This window comes from Anticarsia gemmatalis, chromosome 19, assembly GCF_050436995.1.
Source record: "Anticarsia gemmatalis isolate Benzon Research Colony breed Stoneville strain chromosome 19, ilAntGemm2 primary, whole genome shotgun sequence".
In the NCBI taxonomy this organism is placed as follows: domain Eukaryota; kingdom Metazoa; phylum Arthropoda; class Insecta; order Lepidoptera; family Erebidae; genus Anticarsia; species Anticarsia gemmatalis.
Window position 1 is genome coordinate 10,273,193 of NC_134763.1, and position 22,996 is coordinate 10,296,188.

At 33.6% G+C, this 22,996-nt stretch overlaps 1 protein-coding gene across 4 annotated transcripts in view; it reads left to right on the forward strand.

The window, feature by feature from the left end:
- Nrx-1 (Neurexin 1) overlaps positions 1 to 22,996 on the forward strand; it is a 196,038-nt gene that overhangs the window by 138,316 nt on the left and 34,726 nt on the right. For all 4 annotated transcript variants that reach the window (XM_076126468.1, XM_076126469.1, XM_076126472.1 and 1 more), the window contains exons 6-8: positions 13,920 to 14,069; positions 14,725 to 14,885; positions 20,433 to 20,459. In XM_076126468.1, coding sequence (XP_075982583.1) covers positions 13,920 to 14,069; positions 14,725 to 14,885; positions 20,433 to 20,459 — 338 coding nt within the window. The remainder of the gene's footprint in view (positions 1 to 13,919; positions 14,070 to 14,724; positions 14,886 to 20,432; positions 20,460 to 22,996) is intronic.

Sequence of the window (22,996 nt, forward strand, 5' to 3'; positions counted from 1 at the left end):
TTTTATAATTCATCTGGCCAATGGTACATCAATATTTTTTGCAAAGTTGTATGTGGTTTTTACAATTAAAAGAAATTGCTTTACATCTATATTCTATGAAATACTATTTTGCTGCACTACTCGATACAGGACATAAAATTATCTTTAAACAAAGAACTAGCATGGGTCCATTATGATGGCCAAATATGTATTGATGGATTTAATTCAATGCTCTGTAGTTGATAGTCCTTCATACGAGTGTGTACTCACCCTTACACTTAAATGAACATACGACCCAATTAGCAAACTTATATCATGAATCCAATACTAATGAATTGCAAATCTTCGTTCCAATATTAGTTGAGGAATATCTGACACAGACTATTGATAGAGTTGATGTTGACTCTCTTGTGAATGGAATTTAAATAGAAATGATTAATAGAGTTTAATAAGTGTGGATTCTTGATGCAGTCCTAATAATAAGAGAAGCCTTTTGTTTTGTATGTACGATTAAGTAAGTTTGATATGGTTTTTCAACATTTCACGTGCTCCTATAGTCTTAATACTTACCATAAGTATGATATAAGGTCAAAGCCTGAAATTAAAGATGATGACCGAACATCCCGGGTCGGGAAATAGATATTGAGACTACAAAAACACGGGAAATGTTGAAAATATTATGTACTGTAAATTCATCATACATCAACTGTATATTATTATATAGTTTATTTGGTCAAAACTACAGTGAATTCTGACAATGACCATGGGAATTATCATGAACATTATTATAATATTGCTAGATGTATAAAGAAGCTAAAATTATAAAAGTTTGCAGAATAAAGAAGTAGGTACCATACTCACCTGAAGCTCTTAACGCCATACTCATTACTAGAACAAAACTTGACACTAGTGACCATTATTTAAACAACTAACAAGACACATATCCTAACATAATAAACCGTCGCGGCAATTAATTAAAACCAGCCTTTTAATTACCCCCGTTAACCGCTGGATACGAGTTTAAGCTTCACTTCCTTCGCAATTATAACGTTTGCTCTCAAAATATTACGGGTACGTGAATTAAATATTAGAAGTTTGAATAAGAAAGATACTTACGATTCTTAAATGGTATGTTATGAAGCATACTAGCAGTCAAACAAAGGCAGATTCAAACAATTTTTATATTAGTTATATCACCTATCTTTATCTTTGAGGCCTATGTCCGGCAGTGGACGTCTACAGGCTGATAATGATGATGAATATCCTGATTTTAATACACCTCAAAGTGTAGGCAGAGTCAGAAATGAAACGTAGTTGTATTTTGGACACTGCCTAACTTGTATTTCGGACATACATATGTAAAATTAAATGTCCTCCTAGCCGATATACGGCTACGGCGGTCAGTTTCATTGAAACTGGCCATCTGTGCAGGACTTTGTTTATAGTGTCCAAGTGTGTGCACAATACACAGGTACACTCTCTATTCCATAACTCTCATAGTTTGGTGGGACGGATAACCGACACGACCAGAGAGAGGTCAGGCGCAGGACCGACGGCTTTACGTGCTCTCCGAGGCACGGAGGTCTTCGACCTCAACTTCCCATCTCCGGGCATCTCTAAGAAATTCTCAACAGAAAATCTCAGAAAAGACTTTTTGGCCCGACCCAGGATTCGAACCCGAGACCTCTCGCACGGCAGCCGCATATACTACCGACCGCGCCACAGAGGCAGTCAACATATGTATGTAGTAAGAGATAATCCTTTGGCTATGTAAAAAAGCTATACAAAAGGTTTGTTGCTAAACTCTAGGTTTCCACAGGTGTAAAAACATTCCAACAGAATTTCGAAAAACACAATAGCACTTTGCCATACTCTGAAATCGGGCACCGTACATTTCGTAAGCCTCTTTTAAACACAGGTGGTAAGAGTTTAAAAACAACTTACCGATCGATGCAGTATCAAAAAGTCTCCCGTTTTACCTTATAAGAGGCTTAAAAACAGTCTCCTTTGTTAAAATAAAACGGTAAACGTATTATAAATTATAATGTAGAAAAACATGCTGCCCCAACGATATAACTTTAAAGTTGACGGCAAACAACGTTTTTCCCTTATTTTAAAAAGTTTGTCGGCAACTCGACCGACGTAAACGAAGACGGGTGAGCTTAATCAAGTATAAATAAAAGATTATAAGGGTTGAAATGGGTTGAGGAGGATAGTTTTAAATATATAGACAACACTTTCGTAGTCAGTGAAGAAAAAAATGATGTGCGAGTCACTGAATATGGAATTGTAAGACAAATATGGCAATGGAAGAAATATTAAACTCTCGTTGATGTTTACTCAAAGCTTATTTTATTGAACCATATACATTAATTTTAAAGCATTAGTTAGGGTGTCAAGTTAACTAGTTAAGCAGATTTTGTAATGCGTGTAATTTACATAAAACAAGTCTTACCAGATACTGATTTCATGTTTACATACAAAATACCTGCTTTTATCTTTTGTTTGCCATCACCGCAATCACCTTATTCTAAAACTCCAGAGTAAATGGCGTATAAAAAGAAATTCAGTTTTAAAAGTCAGTTCCATTAAAGTAGGGTACCGAAATTAGAATAAACCGCGTCGAATAAAATTTGCATACAGTACGACCGCGTTCTGCGTCCAAAATTGAGTTTCCCATGCCTATCCTAAAACCAATATGGCTTCCATCTACCTTCTCGACCTCGGTACCAAGTGACGACACTAGAAAACAACGCAATCGCTTATATTCGCACCTACTGCTGACAACAACAGCGTGCCGCGCAAATCCCTATCAACATAAACGTCAATGTAAAACAATATTGCGAATTCCCCAATTCTGCATAACACACAGTTGTAGAAGTTACGGCCTCATTCCCGGGATTGTTTTGTTTCTTGTGCAAATTTTCTTTGTTTGTGGAATGGCAGTTAATGTGTGTATTTAGAGGTTTAATAAAGGTCCTTATTGTTTATATTTTAAACTCGTGAGGGTCATACGAGGGAAGGTAACGGGCTATTTCGTTTATCTGAAGGATTTACCTTTTGATGATTATAATAACGAAAACGAGAGATTTTTCTTTGAAAAGATTTTTAACATTAATTATACAATATTACATTGTAATATTACCTTCAAAAATATAACGTATAAGTCTGTTTTCGGAGTAATTTGAAGCAGACATAATAATATTATAATAACATAAAACTTTATCTGAAATAGTGTTTTCAAATTCGGTCTAGAATGTAAAATTAGATTATAACTTGAAATAATCTTCGTATTAAATTTGTAGAAATTCTATTAGACATTCTCTAATTGAACAAGATTTTGGTACAAACTGAAACATGGTTTAATGATCTAGAAAATGTTTGGTTCATTATATTCTCTTAAGTATTGATGAATGTACTAATGTACTTAGTTGATATAAGATACTGAATATTTCAAGTGCTGAAAATCCAAACAAAGGGTAGATAGTTCAAACAGATAAGGTTATCTTTAGTACGTATTATATTTGAGTATATAACGCACTTGTGATACGAATACATCAACTCTAATGGATAATGCATGTAAATCGATCAGCGGTTGAAGAGCTATCGACAATATTGAACGCAGACGCCATATTTTTATGGAATGATGGTATTTCGTTTGATGGCTTCTCTTCGTAAGCCAGAGGAGATGAAAATACTTTTTCCAACTTTGAAAATGAATATTTTAAATGCATCGTATTTAGAAAATTGGAAAATTTGTCTCCTTCAAAAATATATTTAGGAATCTTGTTAGACAAATAACGTTATTATATTCTCTCTCAATCGAATATTTTGTTAATTCTATCATAGTTATTGTATTGGAATTTCAATTGCGTATAATAAGATAATGTAATAATCAAAACACAATTTGATTAAAGCAATACTTTATTACGTTCCAAATATTCAACACAATGACAATTTGAAAACAGCTTTTTATACCATTAAACATAATTACAAAGACAGTGTTAAGCATTCGAAGCGTAAAACTAGTTACAACTGTGTAAATATACACTGAGCGGTACTCCGGGGTAGAATAGAAAGGGTTTCCTGCCAACAGCAAGAGTTGTTGACGGTAGTTACTCGGGTGTTCCACAGGGCACGTCGTTAGGACCGCTATTATTGAGCCGCGAATTAGAAACCTTTCTATTAACCTAACTAGTTTAATGTGTGTTAGAATTTACGAGTTCACGGGTAGTTTAAGTTATTTATTATGTAAACGGGTATGTAAATCTTCAAGCTCTTTTGTGTACGTGGGTGTCAAAGATGTAGAGTAATGTTTTCACTAGAAAATTGCGCCTCACTGAATAGTTTCGAGATAGTTTTCCATTTATTTTAAATAACAAAGACTTTTCTGGACGTAAATTGTATTATCTGCTAAAATATTTCAGTAAAAATATTATACACTAGACAAAGCGTCAGTTATGGTGCAGTAAAAAGCTTTTAAAATAGTTTGTGTTAGTGTCTCTCGTGCGAGCAACATCTATTTATTATAGGACGACTTCTACAACGTGAGCTGAATACCAAATATATGGGTTTATTTTATTTCTTACATTTATTACTGCGATGGATTTAGGTTATCCTTTATTCATGTATGAAAAATATTATATTTCCTTTATGTCTTTTGGGAACTTGTCTCTTTGATGTACTTAAATATTATTCCCTGTGATAAACCATAAGAGCATAAAGGTCAAAGTTATCATAATGTGAGCTAATTTATAGAAGATTTAATTCAGCGCAAACAAAGATTCGTCTTCAACAAGTTAATTTCAAATGTTTCCTGATTTATCAGTTTCGCAGTAAAACGTTAGCAATGAAACACAATATCGCATTTCGTAATATTAGTTAAAAGATAAACAACCAACAAGATTTATTAAGAAATATTTGCAAATAAATCAACAGGTAACAATTTATCTTTATAAACAAGGAATCCGTACAACGCCATAACTCTTGCTGTTTAGACTAACAATATTTTACTCGATTCAAAATATCAACAAGCAATTTTTCCTAATAAAACTTTTGGTGAACTTCCATAAAATACAAGTTACTTTATATTTCCAAAGGAGTGAAAACCTTAAAGTTTGTTCCGGTTTAAGGCCGATGGTTCAGTGACTTCTGTCTCTTGTTTAGTCAAGTTTAGCTCGAACATTTGTTAGATGGTAGATGTTATAAGGTAAATGGATTAGTTGGCAAAGTTGCGGTCTACTTTGAAATTGTTGTTATTGATTAGATTGTACTTTATCATTAGTTTTGGGTTGTCAAAGTATGTTAATGTCGTTTACATAGTTGTGGTAATATTGAAGTTGGGGTTCAGCGATTGAGAACTATTTGTCACTAGAGAGTTGAGACAATTACTGTTGAATGTGGTTATGTATTGTCAAGGACGTTTGTGTCGTGGGATCGATACTTTGACCTTTATACATGTTGTGTAGGAAGCGGTAATAGACGGTTAACAATTGATCATCGATACAGGAAGTTTTTAGTTCATATTCGGGGCACATACTTGCCTTTAAGTTTTGGTAGGAGATAAATTGTTTTTCATTTGCTTTGACTTTGTGGGAAGATTATTGTTTCTGCTTGTACTTCGTGTTAGGCAGCGTGACTATGACAATATGAGAGAAGAAAAATTTATGTCTGAGATGTTGTAGAGAATGTATGTAGGCGACTCTTTAACCCAGGGTTAAGGTAATTTATAGATGAAAGATTGAACAATTACCGGCTTTTGCATTAAAAATAATCCAAGTATATTATTTCAAATGTTTTCTTTTAATACTCGTAAGTGTAATAAAGTTATATAATATTTCCATTGCGTGAATTGCGTGGTAAGATATTTGAATTTTATTTGCGTTTCTTTAAGGCGTTACTTGAACAACGTTAATAAAAGTTTATCGTACAAGTATTTATGTTAATATATAAGTACAAAGCGCGGTTTGTTATTAGGTAATTACAAAATAAAATTATGGCATTATTACTACGCGTTACTAAGAAATTTATTTTAAGAAATTTTAAATGTTGTAGCAATATATTGTGTTGATAATAAACATGAATAGAGTCGCTAAAAAGTACATATTAAATAAGATATCAAAGTCAAAGCATATTAAAATTTTATATACATTTCAGTTTCATATTTTTCGTTTTTACCGTTCGTTTCATACTTCTCTTTCTTTAATGATATAGCTACCATATTATACTTGATACCCTCGTCTGATTAAAATGTATATTACCTTATTAAAAATTTCTACAAATAAAATAAAAGCATCACACAAAATAAACCTAGCAAAACACACCTACAAACATAAAGACATAATTTGAAAAGCCGAGAACTCAAGCAAATAACATTTATACGAAAGCAAAGGTTTTACGATTCGTAACGTTCCTTATGGTATGTCTTGTGCAAACATCAGTAGCAATTCAAATAATAAAACGCTTTCATTTTGTAACATCGTGTTTACAATTTGCCACTCTCAAGTTAATGAAGTTGAAATTCATATCGCCATTTCGTGTAATGAAATATTTAAAATTTGCCGACTTCCTTATTAGATGTGTGAAAGAAAACATTGCGTGAAATATTTCTATAGGTCATTAAATAAATATACTGCATGTTTCTAGTATCGGTGTTTCGAAAGGCATGTTACATTGTGGGTCCCGGCTGTCATTTTCAAAGATACCAGCAGTCAGAAGCTTGAAAGGCAGACAACCAGTCTTACCGAGGGCAATCGTAACCTAAGTATTTGGGATGTGGAGAACCGATAGTGCGTCGTGTTTATATTATACTCTTGTTGGAAGAAAGGCTAAGCTGATATTTCTTATTTATAATACTACAGTAAATAAACATGAACAAAAAAAGAATTATACTTGGTGATATTTAAAACGATATCGGTATCAACGATTATTAAAAAATGCAAGTCATGGGAACGAAACAACCGCGCTCTGAGCAATTAGCTATGAACCAAACAAATACTTATTTATTGAAACCGATTACTCGGTATTGACGCCTGTAGTTTTATGTTATCGAAGGGCTATTCTGTATCTCAGTTGACAACCATTTTATAAATGGTTGTCAACTGTCAACTTCTAAAATGATGATTAGGAATATGTCAATGTCAAAGCTATAGCTTACTGCATAGTAGCTATAAAATTTACGTACACTAGTTGTCAACTGGGATACGCAATATGCATGCTCTACGTTCAAACGATGAAAAATATGAAAATACTAGCGGACCCGACAGACGTTGTCCTGTTTACACGTCTTTAATTTGAAAATTTTAAACTTTTTTTAATAATCTAAACCATTCTCAGATCCCCTTGAACACACACAAAAAAAATCATCTAAATCCGTCCAGTCGTTTAAGAGAAGTTCAGTGACATACACACTTACAGAAGAATTATATAATATATATAAAGATTTAGGGTAATAATTATAGGCTTAGACATAGGTGTGTGTACAATACATCCACATTTCGCCATTAACAATGTAAGTCCCATGTAATAGGTGGCGAGCTCATTGCCGTTCACTAGGTATGTTATTTATTTGGACCGTAAGCGCTTACAGTAGGGGCTGTAGGCTCTTGGATGCGGTCTGGGATGTATTGGTGGCAACTATGATGATCCGGGTTGCTACCAACATGGAGTGGAGGCATATTCTCCGAGTAAGGGTCTTAAGGCAAAATGCATATGGGAGGCACTGGAGTGTTTTTTAGGTCCCAGGGTTCTCTCAGTAGCGCATGTAACGGATGGTTATCGGGGTGGTTTTTTAGTGGAATCACCACATAACCTGCTATTTCCTCCCCTAGGGATAGCAGGTATCCGAAGGGATTTTTACCCCCGTAAAAAAAAAGGTATGTTATCTAACTCCGAGCTACTTTTGAGAAATATTCTCATATAAATTAGAAGAAATCAATAGTGTTTGGCCCAACCCGGGACCTCATGAACAGCAAGTTGGTTAAACCTCTGACCGCGCCGCAGAGGCAAAATATATCAAAATATTTGAGACTTCTTTGATATTTAATAATGATTGTATTTTAATATCATACTTTTGTTTCAAATTATTTTCTTTGTTTGATCACTTAAATACGTAAAATATTAGTTTCCCTTTGATGTATATTTTTTGTAGTTGTTTTACAAATCATTATAACGAGACTTGACTTTAAACTACGTGTATTTTATACAAAATGAAAGAGAATATAATATTTTTTTATAATTCAGAGTAAATTATAATATTTCTTTGTAGTTTGTTTGTTATAACAAGTGTCTGAAACACTGTCTACATCATTATTTACTTCATTTGTAAAATATATTATATAAGAAGCTTTTGTTAATATGTTGAAAGTAAGTTTATTACAATACTCATAATTTATTTCTATCTTTACATGTTTTCGCTCTTAGCTTGCTATTTATCTCTATTTGTTTGAAAAAACCCTATTATAAGTAAAATCCATCTCTTGTTCAGCAGTAGGACAGACGGGGGCTAAAAAAAGACTATCAATTTAAATGTTGTTACAGTAAAACTTATATTCATTAGTTTTATACAATAGGCCTTCTTGAAGAAAACCGTTGTATTTATCACGATTTTTTTATGAAACTGAATCTGCGAGTATAGAATTCAGTGCGCACCTTCAAAGACGAATCCCATAAAACCTAAATAAAGCAAGTGTGTACTTTTTACATTTAAATAAAATAGTTTAAACTATACTCGGACAACTCAAAAGAGTGCCTTAATTGGCATGCACAATTTGCTTAAATTAGTGAAAATTCTGTGTATTTCCAAAATAAACTAGTTGTATCAATCATGCATGGTACAGTCAGCTGCATGTTGTTTTCATTCTTCAGCCGCGAACCTTGCACACAAGACTCTCTACTACTTTGTCGTAATAGAGGTACATAGCGAAAATCTCCATTATTCACTATCGCTAAACTAAAACAGCTTATAGCTCATTTTTCTCCTCACGAAACATTAGAACGTACAATTTTAATTCCCATCCCATTATGTTTGAGTGTCGTGGTTCGCATAGTTTAAAATTTTTACACGGTTCCATCGCACCCCCGGGGGTAGTTGCATCTAATACAACGTTACAACTTTGTTCTGCTACGAAGAATGAAAATTTCGCGTCACTTTTTATTCCTCAACTTGACATAGTTAGGACCTTGTCACAGTAAAGCTATACTGTCAAACTTGACAATTTACTTGATTCTTGTCTAATAATTATAAGCCTGAAATAAAAAAATCTTTTGCAATTCTTCTTCTTATCGTATGGTTAATGGTCAACCTAGTGTCAAAGCTGTTAAAGTAATGATTTAAATCCTATATACATTGAAGATACGATAAACGAATGCGGTCTGAAAATAAGTATTATTGTTATGAAAAAAATATCAGTAAAGCTTAATAATGTTACCGGTTTCTAGGTAAAATTTCTAGAAAAAATTGCCATGGCTTACTGACACATGTTGACAAATGTTTTATTTTGCTGCGAGTTGATTCTTGGTAAATTAAACGAATTCCTATAAAACGCAACATTGAAATCAACAAAAAAATCCTTGCTTTTTACACCTCACAGATTCTGCGAATAAAAAAATCCCGACACTTCCTTCTTGTAATAATTCCTTGTGACGTCACCTTTACGATTTCAGAAGAAACAAGTTTTTATAGATGTTTTACGAAGGTGGAATTTCTTTTTCTGAATTATATTACCTTACTTCGTTATCTTTATTCTTTCTGTAAGTATGCCAGTAATACCTTGAATTTAAAAGGTCGCATTTTCATCAATATTCAAGAGAGTGAAATCTGTGGATCATTTTGGCAATGTTGTAATTGTAGGCACTAAATATTGGCTTAGAAATTTGTATAATAGGCTTCCAATAATTCTCAAAAATACCTAAAGGATATTCATATTTCTTCTTTCGACTTTACGATACCATTCATAAGCATTCTATATGAAGAAATCTTACACGTTCTTCTGCTTTTTCTCAGTCCCTAGTCTTAAAGTTGGAATCCTGAATTACCCTTGTGATAGGTCATACTTAGACTTCACCGTTCATTTACGCCACTAATTACTCAGACTTCATTATCTCTGGAGAAGTATCATTTAATTAAACCAGCTCTATGAAGTATATTTTTATCATCATCATTGGCCTCTATTCGTCTATTGCAGATGATACTTTTATATGTCTGTTGTCACTCTATTTATCTTGAAACTTATACTAAAACGTTTGAAATCTAAACCAATACATTACCAATAGCTTCAATTATCTCCTCATATTACATTGAATGTTAATCTTGGTATAATGAGGCTTGCATCGTCTCAAATATGACGTCATTAGAAGCTATTACTCGAGGCGTTTGAAGCGACTCGTTAATATTGGCTGCACGGGAAATCTTTGATAGTGTTTAGAATTTTAATCGATTGATTATTATGGAGAGGTACAGTAAAGTAGAAGATGAAACTAGAAACTTTAGGGTATCTAGAATGATGAAGACGCAAAAGAATAGGTTTAAATTATGGATTAAAAATAAAAGTATAAGTTAACGCAGAAAAATATTGCTTAAAACATGTTAATGCTGAGCCCAAACGTGTTTAAGACGTCCTTTTCATTCTTGACAAAGCTTTAGATTTGAAAATCTTGTAAACGCTTCTTGAATTATTTGTGAACTCGTTTGTTACATTTCTATCTAACTTTTGTAGGTTAGACCTAAATGGCAATGTCACGCACACGCATTCAGTCATGAATAATATCAAAGAACCCTTTAAAAATATTTTCCTATTATTCTATATGATTGAAGAGCCTTCTTCGTATTTCAATTTCTCATAGCGTCTTCCGTCCCACTTCTTATACCGGGAACAATCAGGCTTTGTACTTGTATAAAAATATCACGTAACTAAGTATCTTCCGAGAACTATTCTCGTAAATAAATATATTATACTTATGTACGTGCTTCAGTACATTTATGCTAGCTGCATAAATTAAAAACCAACATCGTTAGCCAAAGTATACAATTATGTTTTCTTTAGAAATAAGTTTATGTTTTCGTATATTTACGTCAACTATTTTAGTTGAAGATTTTTGCCTTCGTTATATGTTGGGTAATAAAGTTAGTTGGTAGAAGTTTATGAATACATTATTTTATAGCAGTGGTAGTTAATTGTTAAGTCATTGCCAGTGCTCTGAAGGTTTAGGTCTGACCCTTGTATGAAGCAAATAATTGGGCAATGAAAGCGTCTCAATACGAAATCGATGTTTTAAAAGTAAATCTAGTATCATAGTTGTTCAAGCCGCCGAAAGGTTTTTGATTTGAAGACAACAACTAGGAATCATTTCAAATATGGAGACTTCAATTAGCTGTCCATTTATGAAATGTCCATGCTAAAGGTTGCTTTACCCACAAACCGTTAACCAGCTTGATCTAAACAATATCAATTTTGGACTTTTGTCTCTGTCAAAACCTGCACCAATATTTCCATACAACGTTTTCTCTGCCTTTTTTCATTTTAAACGAACTACTAGAACTTTCTATTCTACTCCTATGTAGTACAAATGCAATAGATGAAGTTAATAAATTACCTAGCGTAGTAGCGGAGAATGATTAATTCACAGCGCTTATTTCTATCATAAATAATGTTCTACCGTTTGTTATTGAAGATGCTTTTACTAATTAATTGGTATCATATTTTGTAGTGTCATTAGTTTGTAATACATTATCATGTTGATATACAATATTATTATATTCTCTTGTAATGTTTTAGATCTTGTTATTGTTGATAAAGAGCAAATATTTCGTATATCGCCAACCGATTTACTATGGACAAATTTTGTATAAACTGATAAGCGCCCTTAGTGGATTTTTCAAGAACAATTTTCGCTAGATAATTTCAAATGTTAAACGCTTACTAGTCGATATTACCAACTGAAATCAGCGTTACTCCGAAGTATAGATATCCTCAGCTACTTTACTACTATTTTTATGCGATATAGCTTCGACCCTTGGCCACTTGGAGTCTAAAATTTTTAACGATTAGACATCATTCTATGTATCAATCTATCTATATTTCAGATTCTAAGATTTAGCAGTGTCTATTTCTTTAACATGTATCCTCAACAACAAAAATTACACAACCATCATTAAAATTCCACCAAACGGCAGCAATTTTTCGTTCCTTTAAGAAATAATCATCGGGAAATCAGAACATCACACGAAAAACGTTATTCCTGAAGTAATAATGGAGGCACTAGTTAGCGTTATGTTTCTTTAATCGGAACGAAACTTGGCACTAACACCTGCACTTTGAAATTGATTAATCACCCAAGTTTTTCAAGTTTTCTTTATTTTTACTTCTGTTTGAAACTTGATGAGTTGAGGAACGGAATGTTTTGCATTTCGTATTCTGTTTTGAATGAAACTTGGTGTTTAATTATACTTTTTACGGGTGCTGATGGCTTGGTAACAAAAAGTGATATGCTTAAGGAAATAACAATGATGACTATGGTTTGTTGAGGCATCTCTATAACCAATCTAAAGGTAAATTTTTGCACGTAATCTAAAAATTTACTTACTGTTATAATAATTAACGGTTCATGGAAGCTAATTAATGCCTAAGGACATATTACTGAAACCACCAGAAAATCTTTCATCATCTTAAATTTTAGCAATATTATCGATAATTGACCTTTCTATCTGAATTTTTAGATGAAATATTTCTATAGATATTAAATATTTTGCAAATTCTACTTTTTCTTTGCCAGTACCGAAATGTCGTTTATTGAAAAATAACATTGATACAGCGGAGTCAAGATTATTCTTTAATTAGTTTCGTATCCTTTAGCGGTATTTTGACCTTTTCGGTTCCGAGCTTATTGCTTTTTGGCCGTATATTGTTTTACCGATAAATTACTAAGTGAAGCTTGATATTCGGCTTTCGATTAATTCCTGGGATGCCAAGGAATTATGGAATTACTAAAGTCATACAATGTGTTATAGATATTTAAGGCAATAATTATTTGAGTAGATAAACATTGTGTTATATTATAAAGTCATCTCATTATTTTCTCTGTAATTAAAACCATGTTAAAACTATTTCGTTGTTGTTTATATGAGTTTTGTGATACCTTCATAACTCATGTGATTCCGGCACTAGTGTTTGCATTCATATGAAAATTCTTGAGTTTTCTTCTAGGGAAATCCTTAGTAAAAATCTAGCGTTGACCTATGTGCTTGCTAGAATTCTCCGCTTAGTCTTGAAAAATAAAAATTTTGTATGTGTAAAATGTGTATATGCATTCGATACTCGTGCCATGTATGGGTACCTCCTATGTATTATTGCTTGATACCCACCAGAGCTTTTAAGAAAAAGGGTACAACTAAATAGAACCACATAAACAATTCGAGTGTAGGTATAAGAGTTGCTACTTAACATAATGCCTTCCCTTGTCCGAGCTTAGGCATATTAGGTACCCTACGTTTAAGCCTGGATAATTCTGGAATAATTCCTAAATTAGTAACATGTTGGCTCAGAGCTTAGTCGGCACTAAAAAGCAGTTGCGTTAAAGTTTTGTAATAGCTAGTTCTCTTGTATAAATAATTGTAGAATTCTGTTCATAAAAGGATCAGCTGATTCTTCGACTGCTAGACCATGGAAACTGCACAAATAATGTAAAATGATTCTTAAAATTATAATAAAACGCCACTTTCTGGTTGCGTTCTTTTGGGTAAATCAGATTAGGCCTTGGACAATACGCTAGTTAAGCGATGTGTTAAGGTAGATTGGACTCGACTTCATGACTAATGTTTCCTTAAGATGTTTTCGTCATAAAAGTCTCTGGATTAAAGTACGAATTCTAATTAACTTCATATCCTACAACTATTGTTCCCCTAGCCTGTTCTTCTCAATCTAAAAGCCATATTTCTTCCACAGACAAGGCACCATCGGAGGCCACGTTTCGCGGCGCCGAGTTCCTCTCGTACGACCTGACGCAGACTGGCGGAGAGCCTATAGTGAGCACGCAAGATGCCATCTCTTTGTACTTCAAGACACGACAGCCTAATGGACTGCTGTTTTATACTGGTAAGCAGATGTTGCTTACCAATTAGGCCTTTAAAAAAATGGTTCAAATACTATCATATTTATAAACAATTTCAAATTCTGAAGCTTTAGTACACACACAATAAACTACACTTAAAATAAAACCGTATCTGAATTAAATTTGGATATGGAAATATTTGTGCCATTGCATATAAGTTCATAAACTTAACGATGCTGTGATGTAGAAAAATAGCTGATAGAGGATACTGCATGTTAGTGCTATAGTGTAACGATTATGGTATGTGTTTTGTCATAACAAACATGTGGATTATACCTAAATAATGTGTCGTAAGAAAAAGTAATTAATTGAATTCATATCAGAAATTTAGCAGACCTTTCAGCTTCAACCACTTCAGATTGTTCGAATATATGTACTGATTTATTTAATCACATACAAACCTTGACTTCTAAATGAACCTTAGTTATACACAACACAAAAAGCCTAAACTAATTAACGTCTGAATTAATTAAATTCACAAAATTACTTTAATGAGGCCAACCAACTTACATCAATAGGCTTAATATTTTCTTTTCAAATAAATCACGAGTTACCTTCAAACTTTTAATTAGTACTAAAGAAAAAAAATCATAAAAAGGTCAAAGTTCAACTTGTACTAATAAGGTCATTTTTTTCAAGGTCATGAGGCCGACTACCTGAACTTGGCTGTGAGGGATGGAGGGGTGTCACTGACCATGGGACTGGGTAATGGCAAGCAGGAGATGCATATCAAGCCTGCGAAGACCAGGTTTGATGATCACCAGTGGCACAAGCTGACTGTACATAGGAGGATACAGGAGGTAAGTTTTTTGTTTTAATACTTTATATCAGTATGACGTATAAAATTTTCATCATCATCACACGACTGCTAAGCAGATATTGGAATCGTTATTAATATTCGCGAAATTATATATCTTCGATCTACTTTTGTATAAAATATAAATATTATAGAAGTACCTGAAAAAGTATCTTTATTATATTTGTCTAGCGAATGATTAAAGCTCTTTAGTTAAGGATTGTTTTGTTACTGGCTCCGTCTTAGTCGCTCAGATAGAGTCTTTTCATATTATGTACTTTTTCTATGAACTACCATAATATTTTTAAATAAGCTCGATCAGCGTGAACCTGTATGAAGACTCTTACTTCTCTCATACACCTTGTATTAGCAATTTAATTTCTTCCATATCGATAGTTTTATAACCTTGAAAGCGAGAGTACCTTGAACTTAGGTCGATAAGTTACAGCGTGGCGTGTAACCGTGAACCATTCATCACGGACGTTACATAAATAGAATCAATACATGACACGATTGTTTTATTGTTTCGCTTAAAGAATTTTCTTGTAAAGATTCGATGTGCTGTCACGCCATCACGCGTAAACGGCTGGACCGATTTCACTAATTATTTATCTATACTAATATTATAAAGCTGAAGAGTTTGTTTGTTTGTTTGTTTGTTTGTTTGAACGCGCTAATCTCAGGAACTACTGGTCCGATTTGAAAAATTCTTTCAGTGCTTGATAGCCCATTTATCGAGGAAGGCTATAGGCTATATATCATCACGCTACGACCAGTAGGAGCAGAGTACCAGTAAAAAATGTTATAAAAACGGGGAAAATTTTGACCCATTCTCTCTTATGTGACGCAAGCGAAGTTGCGCGGGTCAGCTAGTTTATAATATTTTTTGAAGTACGGAGATGGTTCTTACAGAGACAAAATAGGGAAGGAAAAAGATGTATGAATTATTTATTTGTTAAGAAAAATCGGCTGTTAGGCTGTCCATTGTGTTGTTAATTATAATCGTCATTAATCGTGCACATCAAGGCTCTCTATTAAGTCTAGGACAGTTGTAAGAAAAGAAAGAGGCATTGGTCGTGGCAACCTCCTTGTAATTTCTTCCTTCCTCTCAACCTCTCAAATCCGACCATGTTCGAATTTTATTCCATGTAGTTATCTTGTAAATATTTACTAAGTTATATTAACAATGTCTCTTAATATCTCTGTCATTGACCAGTCAGAATACACGCATTGGTCTTCCAATTACCTGGTCCAACAGTCAAGATATCGATCAACTAATCAATTTGACAATGGAATTAACTCATATTATTTGCTGCTCATCTTTTCAAACAATTCCCATCATTTCTATCATACCTAAACATCATTACATCAACCGTTAAATTCCTCTGACGTCATTATCGTACAAAATTCGTGTATGAAGCGAAATTCTCGTGGTATACTCCAGTAATTAGCACCGTTTGTTCCCTGGCCTTTGAAATTGAACCAATTTTGCATCGATGAATGTACTCGTTGGTCGATGTTCTGTATGGGACCGTTGGAATTGCTGTAAAGTTGGACTTCGGTGACCGTTATTCGATGACCTTATTCGGTTTTTAATTAGGATGTTGAAAAAATATGTAAATATTATGGGTCTTACAGACTTTATTAACATGCTTCACTGAGGCACAAAATACAGTCAAATCTGAAATACGAGTATATTTGTAACTTTTAAACTCTCGCGTTGCATGTTTAATGTATAATAGAATACGGGAATTAACGCGAACACGCATTTTACCTTAAAATGCCTAACGTTTCGGCGCAGGTTGCACTCGCCGTGGTCCCAGGCAGACTGGAGCAGCGATGACAGGACTTCGTGTATATGAGGCGGACGAATGTCCATCCACCCTCATATTTTGATTTTTCCAACCGCCAACACACACTACACTAACCGTGTCCCTATTCTGTGAGCTAACCGATTGCGAAACATAGCGAGGTTTTGTAACAGTAATCACTGGATTCCACGTCGCGGATAATTTGAAGCCGTCTTCCCGATTGAAATTTGGATGTTTCTTGATTTCGATCGCTTCACGAACAATCCTCGAGTAGAAATGTCGTTCAGTGGAGAGGACTTGAGGGCGACTGTTTGGACGGCAACTACTTCCTTTTCCAAGGCATTACCTTCAGATTGATGGCGTCGCAATGGGCAGCCCCGTTGCCCCTGCACTGGCTAATCTCTGGATGGAGCACTTTGAGGAGAAAGCATTGGCACTCGGACCAAAAACCATACGGCTTTGGAAAAGATATGTGGACGACATCTTCTGCATTATCCAAGGAGGTCAACAGGAAGTAGATCAATATCTAGAACACCTAAACTCCATTCACCCTAAGATGAGGTTCACCTACGAAATGGAGACGGACAGGTCGTTGTCATTCCTAGATGTGAGGGTTGCCGCGAAACCCGATGGATCCTTATCACACTGTGTTTACCGGAAACCGACACACACAGATAGATACCTGCACGCTACATCACATCACCACCCCCGTCACTTGCAGTCCGTTATGACGTCACTGAAGAACAGAGCTCATGACCTCTGTGACCCTGAACATGTTGGGAAGGAGCTGGAACATGTTCAGGAGGTACTACGAATGAACGGATACCACGTAAGTCGACGAAGGAACAGGATCACGAAACGGAGTAAACATCCGGAGGTCAACAGACAGCCCGCCTACTTGCCCTACGTCAGAGGAGTGACTGATAAGATCGGGAATGTATTGAAACAATACAGCATCAGCACAGTGTTCACGCCGGGGGCAAAAGTCAGCAGCATGGTGGGCACACCGAAGGATGTACTACCGTTTCAAACACCAGGTGTCTACAAGATCAACTGCAGCTGCGATAGTTCCTACATAGGCCAGACTAAGCGGTCGATAGCTGAAAGGGTCAAGGAACATATCGCCGCTGTTAAGAACCGTCAAATCAGCAAGTCAGCCATTGCGGAACATCTACTCGAAGCAGGAACTAATCACTGGATTGAATTCCATCGCCCTCAAGTCCTCTCCACTGAACGACATTTCTACTCGAGGATTGTTCGTGAAGCGATCGAAATCAAGAAACATCCAAATTTCAATCGGGAAGACGGCTTCAAATTATCCGCGACGTGGAATCCAGTGATTACTGTTACAAAACCTCGCTATGTTTCGCAATCGGTTAGCTCACAGAATAGGGACACGGTTAGTGTAGTGTGTGTTGGCGGTTGGAAAAATCAAAATATGAGGGTGGATGGACATTCGTCCGCCTCATATACACGAAGTCCTGTCATCGCTGCTCCAGTCTGCCTGGGACCACGGCGAGTGCAACCTGCGCCGAAACGTTAGGCATTTTAAGGTAAAATGCGTGTTCGCGTTAATTCCCGTATTCTATTATACATTAAACGAGTATATTTGGTTCGCAAAAGTGATATTTTTCTTGTGGTATGAAATTTTCTTAAAAATGTCATTTGAGTGCAGTCTTGAAAAAGAGTTACTAAAGCTGCAGGTATTCTGAGATCTGCTGCTAGCTTTATCTCTTATACAGTGGAATTTAAAGTGTAGCAGATCTACGTCCACGTTTAAATATATAGTAAATTTTAAATCACTCAAGGTAACCTTATTCTTACTGAAAACTTTGTTAGAAAACGAAACTAATACCTCAATGTTTTTAAACTTCGCTATATAAAATCTCTCAAGTCCACCACATCTTCTAACTGAACTAAACAAACTATGAACATCACGATATGTGAAAGTTTTGCGCCGTTTCCTTACACTTCATGCAACACAAACACCCGCGGGATTGTCTTCACGTTTTCAAACAATTTGTTATGCGGAACTATTATCTACGCTATTTACGTCTGTACTGACGTTTGTTTGAAAGTATTTTTGCATTTTGTATGAATTTTATTCGAAACGTCCTTTCATTTGTATTCTTTCTTTCAAAATTTATATTTTTTCGTATGGTTTGTGGTGCTTATGTCAATTTTATCAAAACAAAACAATTGTTGCTACATAACCTTCACCATCTTAGAATTAAGCAACACATATTTTACAAAACGACTTTGCAATTAAGTAAGTAAATGGTGTTGGCTTTACTCAGTAACAATTTATATCTCGATTCCTACTGATATGGAAAACGAAACGATTCTTCCTTTCCTCTTGTCAAAAATTTTTCAACATTTTTTTTTCACATTCAAATTGAATATATTATTATGTAATGTACTCATATCAAACATTTCATTAGCCTAAGACTTAAGGTACTATGATTTGAATATTGGTCTCAAATAAAATATCATTAATTGGTGCTTTAAACAGTAACAGGTACAAAAAAAACACGCTACGACAAGTAAAATGAACCGTAAAATTATCATAATTGTACAAAGAATATTCAAAACAGATTTTCACGTACAATTGAACGAAAATAAAGCACGATTGTTGCGTATCATTGAACGTGCAATATCAACATTGTTCGTGCGGGCGTTGCTTTCATAGTTTCAATTCATACGGAGTGTATTGCAGTTCAAAATATTGCTGCAGTATTGAAAGGAAAATATTAAAAGTGGAATTGTCGGCTATTTATTGTGGGAACGTGGTTGATAAGAGAATGTGGAATAAAGTAGGCCGTTTGAATGTTTTGAAATAGTCTAGGGTGGAATATTGTTAGGATGTTATAAGGATAGGGGTATGTTATAGGCTTATAAAATAGATAAAAAATTGTTGGTAATTTAAATAAAGTATTAAAGATATTTTATTAATTAAAGTTTCGAAATTTTAATGTTTAAATTGTCTTCGTCATTCTGACGTGTATTGTATCAACAGAGATACGGAAGGAACCTTTAGGAGGAGTGTCACTTAAAATTGAGTAACGCAGACCGTAACTGGATTATTATAAATCTAAAAAAAAAGATAAAAATATTATAAATCTGTTTCTTTCATTCTGCTTATAAGCAAAAAAAATCGAATTAGAATTTTACCAAATCTCCAATTTCATACCTTCATACCATTTCATGCCCGGTACCTCAAACCTTCAAAACAAACCCTTACAAAAACCCAATAAATAGTTTATTGAACCCTTTCCCTTATCTTTAATTATTTATTAGTCTTTCTTATTCACCGTATATCGTGGCTTATCGGAAGCCGACAAGCCTGGGCTTGATTGTACAATTTATAGGTTAGGCCTTGCTTGATAGATTGGGTTTCTATCGTGTGTGATTGAAGGGTTAGAGGTTACGACTATTTACGTAGTGTTTCGACTAGTGCTAGGTCAGCAAAGGCTCGGTGTGGAAGGAACAGAATGTGTTTTATAAGAAGAACCCATTTCTGGCGTGCGGCTTAAGAAAAAAGCATTTGGTATAAAATTTTGTATTCTATTCCAAGGTAATGGATAAAAATACCAGTTCATAAAATATTTTATTTGCTGGTTAAGGTTATAATTATTTAGTTACCAAATGCAAGTCAACATTTATTTTGAAAAATACTAATTATGTTTTAATTTCTTGTAAGAATTATTAAATTGCAACTAATATAACTTTTTTGTTTCCAGATTACGCCGTTCACGAGTTTTTGCAGGGTAAGTGAAGTATTATAACACTGATAATAGTTACATCTAACTAAAATTCTTGTGTAATTGGTAAGATAAGAGACGATAAAAAGAAACAAAGTTTGTTTTTATCTATTTTGTATGAGAAAGATACTAGCAACGACCAACGCCTCTGTCGGTGGCATCGGGAACTAAAATGCCATACACGTTGACCTTGAACTCCCTAAATAATTTTATTCAGAAAGTTGCAAGAATTTTATCACATATATTTTTTGTGCCCATCTATAATTCAAAAATATGTTAAAATTATATTTTTAAGTATTTTAATTGCATATATTTTTTTTATTCAAATTAATTATTTTAAGTACCACAATAATCTATACAAAATCAATATTGAACTAAATTATTCGGAATAATTTTAGCATTTGGACAAAACTTGTTAAAATATATATTTTTTTATATTGAATCTTTATTTATATTTTTACAGTGTCCATAAATAGTCATATGAAATTTTATATACATTCAGCAATGATAAGAAGTCAGGTCTTCGTATAATATGAACAATTGATCAATGATGATCATGATCATTTTTCAATGACTGATGATTTGATAATTTTAAGCTGCGCCATATTGCTCTCTAATGATCAACTTTATCATTCAAATTATAATGTATATTAAAGGCCATGACAGCGTCAGTTATTCGTCCCGTGTCTCTGCGATAGTTGAGACACGAGCGAGCGGATTGTAATCAAGGAGATCATATCCTACTTCATCACTCGCTGTTCAGTCGAGTCAGTTAAGACCCTCCTGATGGCACCGAGACTATGTCGCCGGGGACTATATATACTCGCCGCGGTAACGAAACCATAGCGCGAGCTAACTCGATCCTAACGCCATCTATCGAGCATATGATCAGTTTTTTTCGCACATTTGCCCGGGAGTTGTGAGATGTTGTCTATATATAATTTAGTATTTTATTCGAAAATATATTCATATATTTGTATAGTTTTAGGTTTATATTTATTAACAAATTTTGATATTTAACTATTTTTAAATTTATAAGATGTTAAATTATTATTCGGGTTCAATGATGTTCAATAATTGTTTGAAAAATAATTATACATTGTATAAAAATTATAATTTTCAATTACACTAAAAAATAAGGTAAATAATTAAAATAATAGCAAGTATAACTGTACTAATATAATTATTATAATAGCTTTTAACTATTTCAAATAAAAATCTTCATTTAATACTTAAATAAACTTCAGGTAAAAGTCTCTTAAAGGCTTATCTGGTATGTTTCCGTTTACGTGACCGTTTAAAGTCTTTTCACCCATGATATTGCTTAGGCGCTAACGAAGTTCGTTTGTCAAAAGCTGCAGCTAAAGAACCAGAACGCCTTCAAAATAATAATTTATTAGTTTTTATTGTCCGTGAAATTGGTTTTATAATATACTATAAATCATTAAAAAACTATATTTTAATGTTGACAAGCTTTATTATAAGCATACTTTTTTTCTATTTTATATTAATCAGGGTTCTAAATATGGAATCGCTTGAGTCGCCCGATTTCGAACAAATAATAATTATAGTAAATACCCAATAATTTAAAACTTTAAACAGGTATTATAAATCACACCATGAAGAACTTCACATTTTTACAAAAACAGCTAATAGGTAAAGACACGTGGCCAAATAGACAGTGTCAGTGTATTGGATAGTTCCCAAATAATCCGATAGAGGCGCTGACTCTATTAAAATTAATTATCCAATTTACAAAATAATGATTTCTTGTAAAAACTACAAACTATACTTACTACTATTCTGATAATTGGAATACAATTCATTAGTAAGAATTTGAATTTTAAAGAAGCACTTAGTAGTAAAGTTGTAGACAATTTATTTGATTCTATGAAAATAGCCAAGGGTTTATTAGTAACTAAATGGCTGGATTTCGAGAAACAATTTTAATGCAATTTGTATTGTGTCTTGTTTTGAAGTCTGATGATGTAGAGTCAAAATAATTTGTAAAATGAGGGAAAAAAAATCACATGTCAATTAAGTACGCTTTCATAGTAAAACTAAAAAAAGTATGAATAAAATTCAGGAGAACTTATAACTGAATTTAACATAGATACATATCTATCCCAAGTTCTCAAATTGACTAAATTATTTACATATAGAAATGCTAGTGTAGCACGAACAAAAGATACCTACGTAACAAATAAATAAATTACTTACCTAGCATTATTCAATTTTATTGTTACTCAAAATAGATTTCAGACATATCAGAAATACTCAATGAATTTCGAATAAACAAACTAAACTAACCAGTCTAGTAGAGACAATTTTGGAATAAAACAGTTAAAACTTTATATTTTAGGTCAGTAATGAGAACTCTTTATCATAGTGTAACATATTTATAGCAAAAATATAAATAATTTATTTAACATTACTCAATTTATTTTTGCTCCAAACAGATTTAAAATTAAATAATTAAAAGCTCGAAATAAATTTCGAATAAACTAGTTAGCCAAAGTCTAGACAATTTTGAATTAATGTGT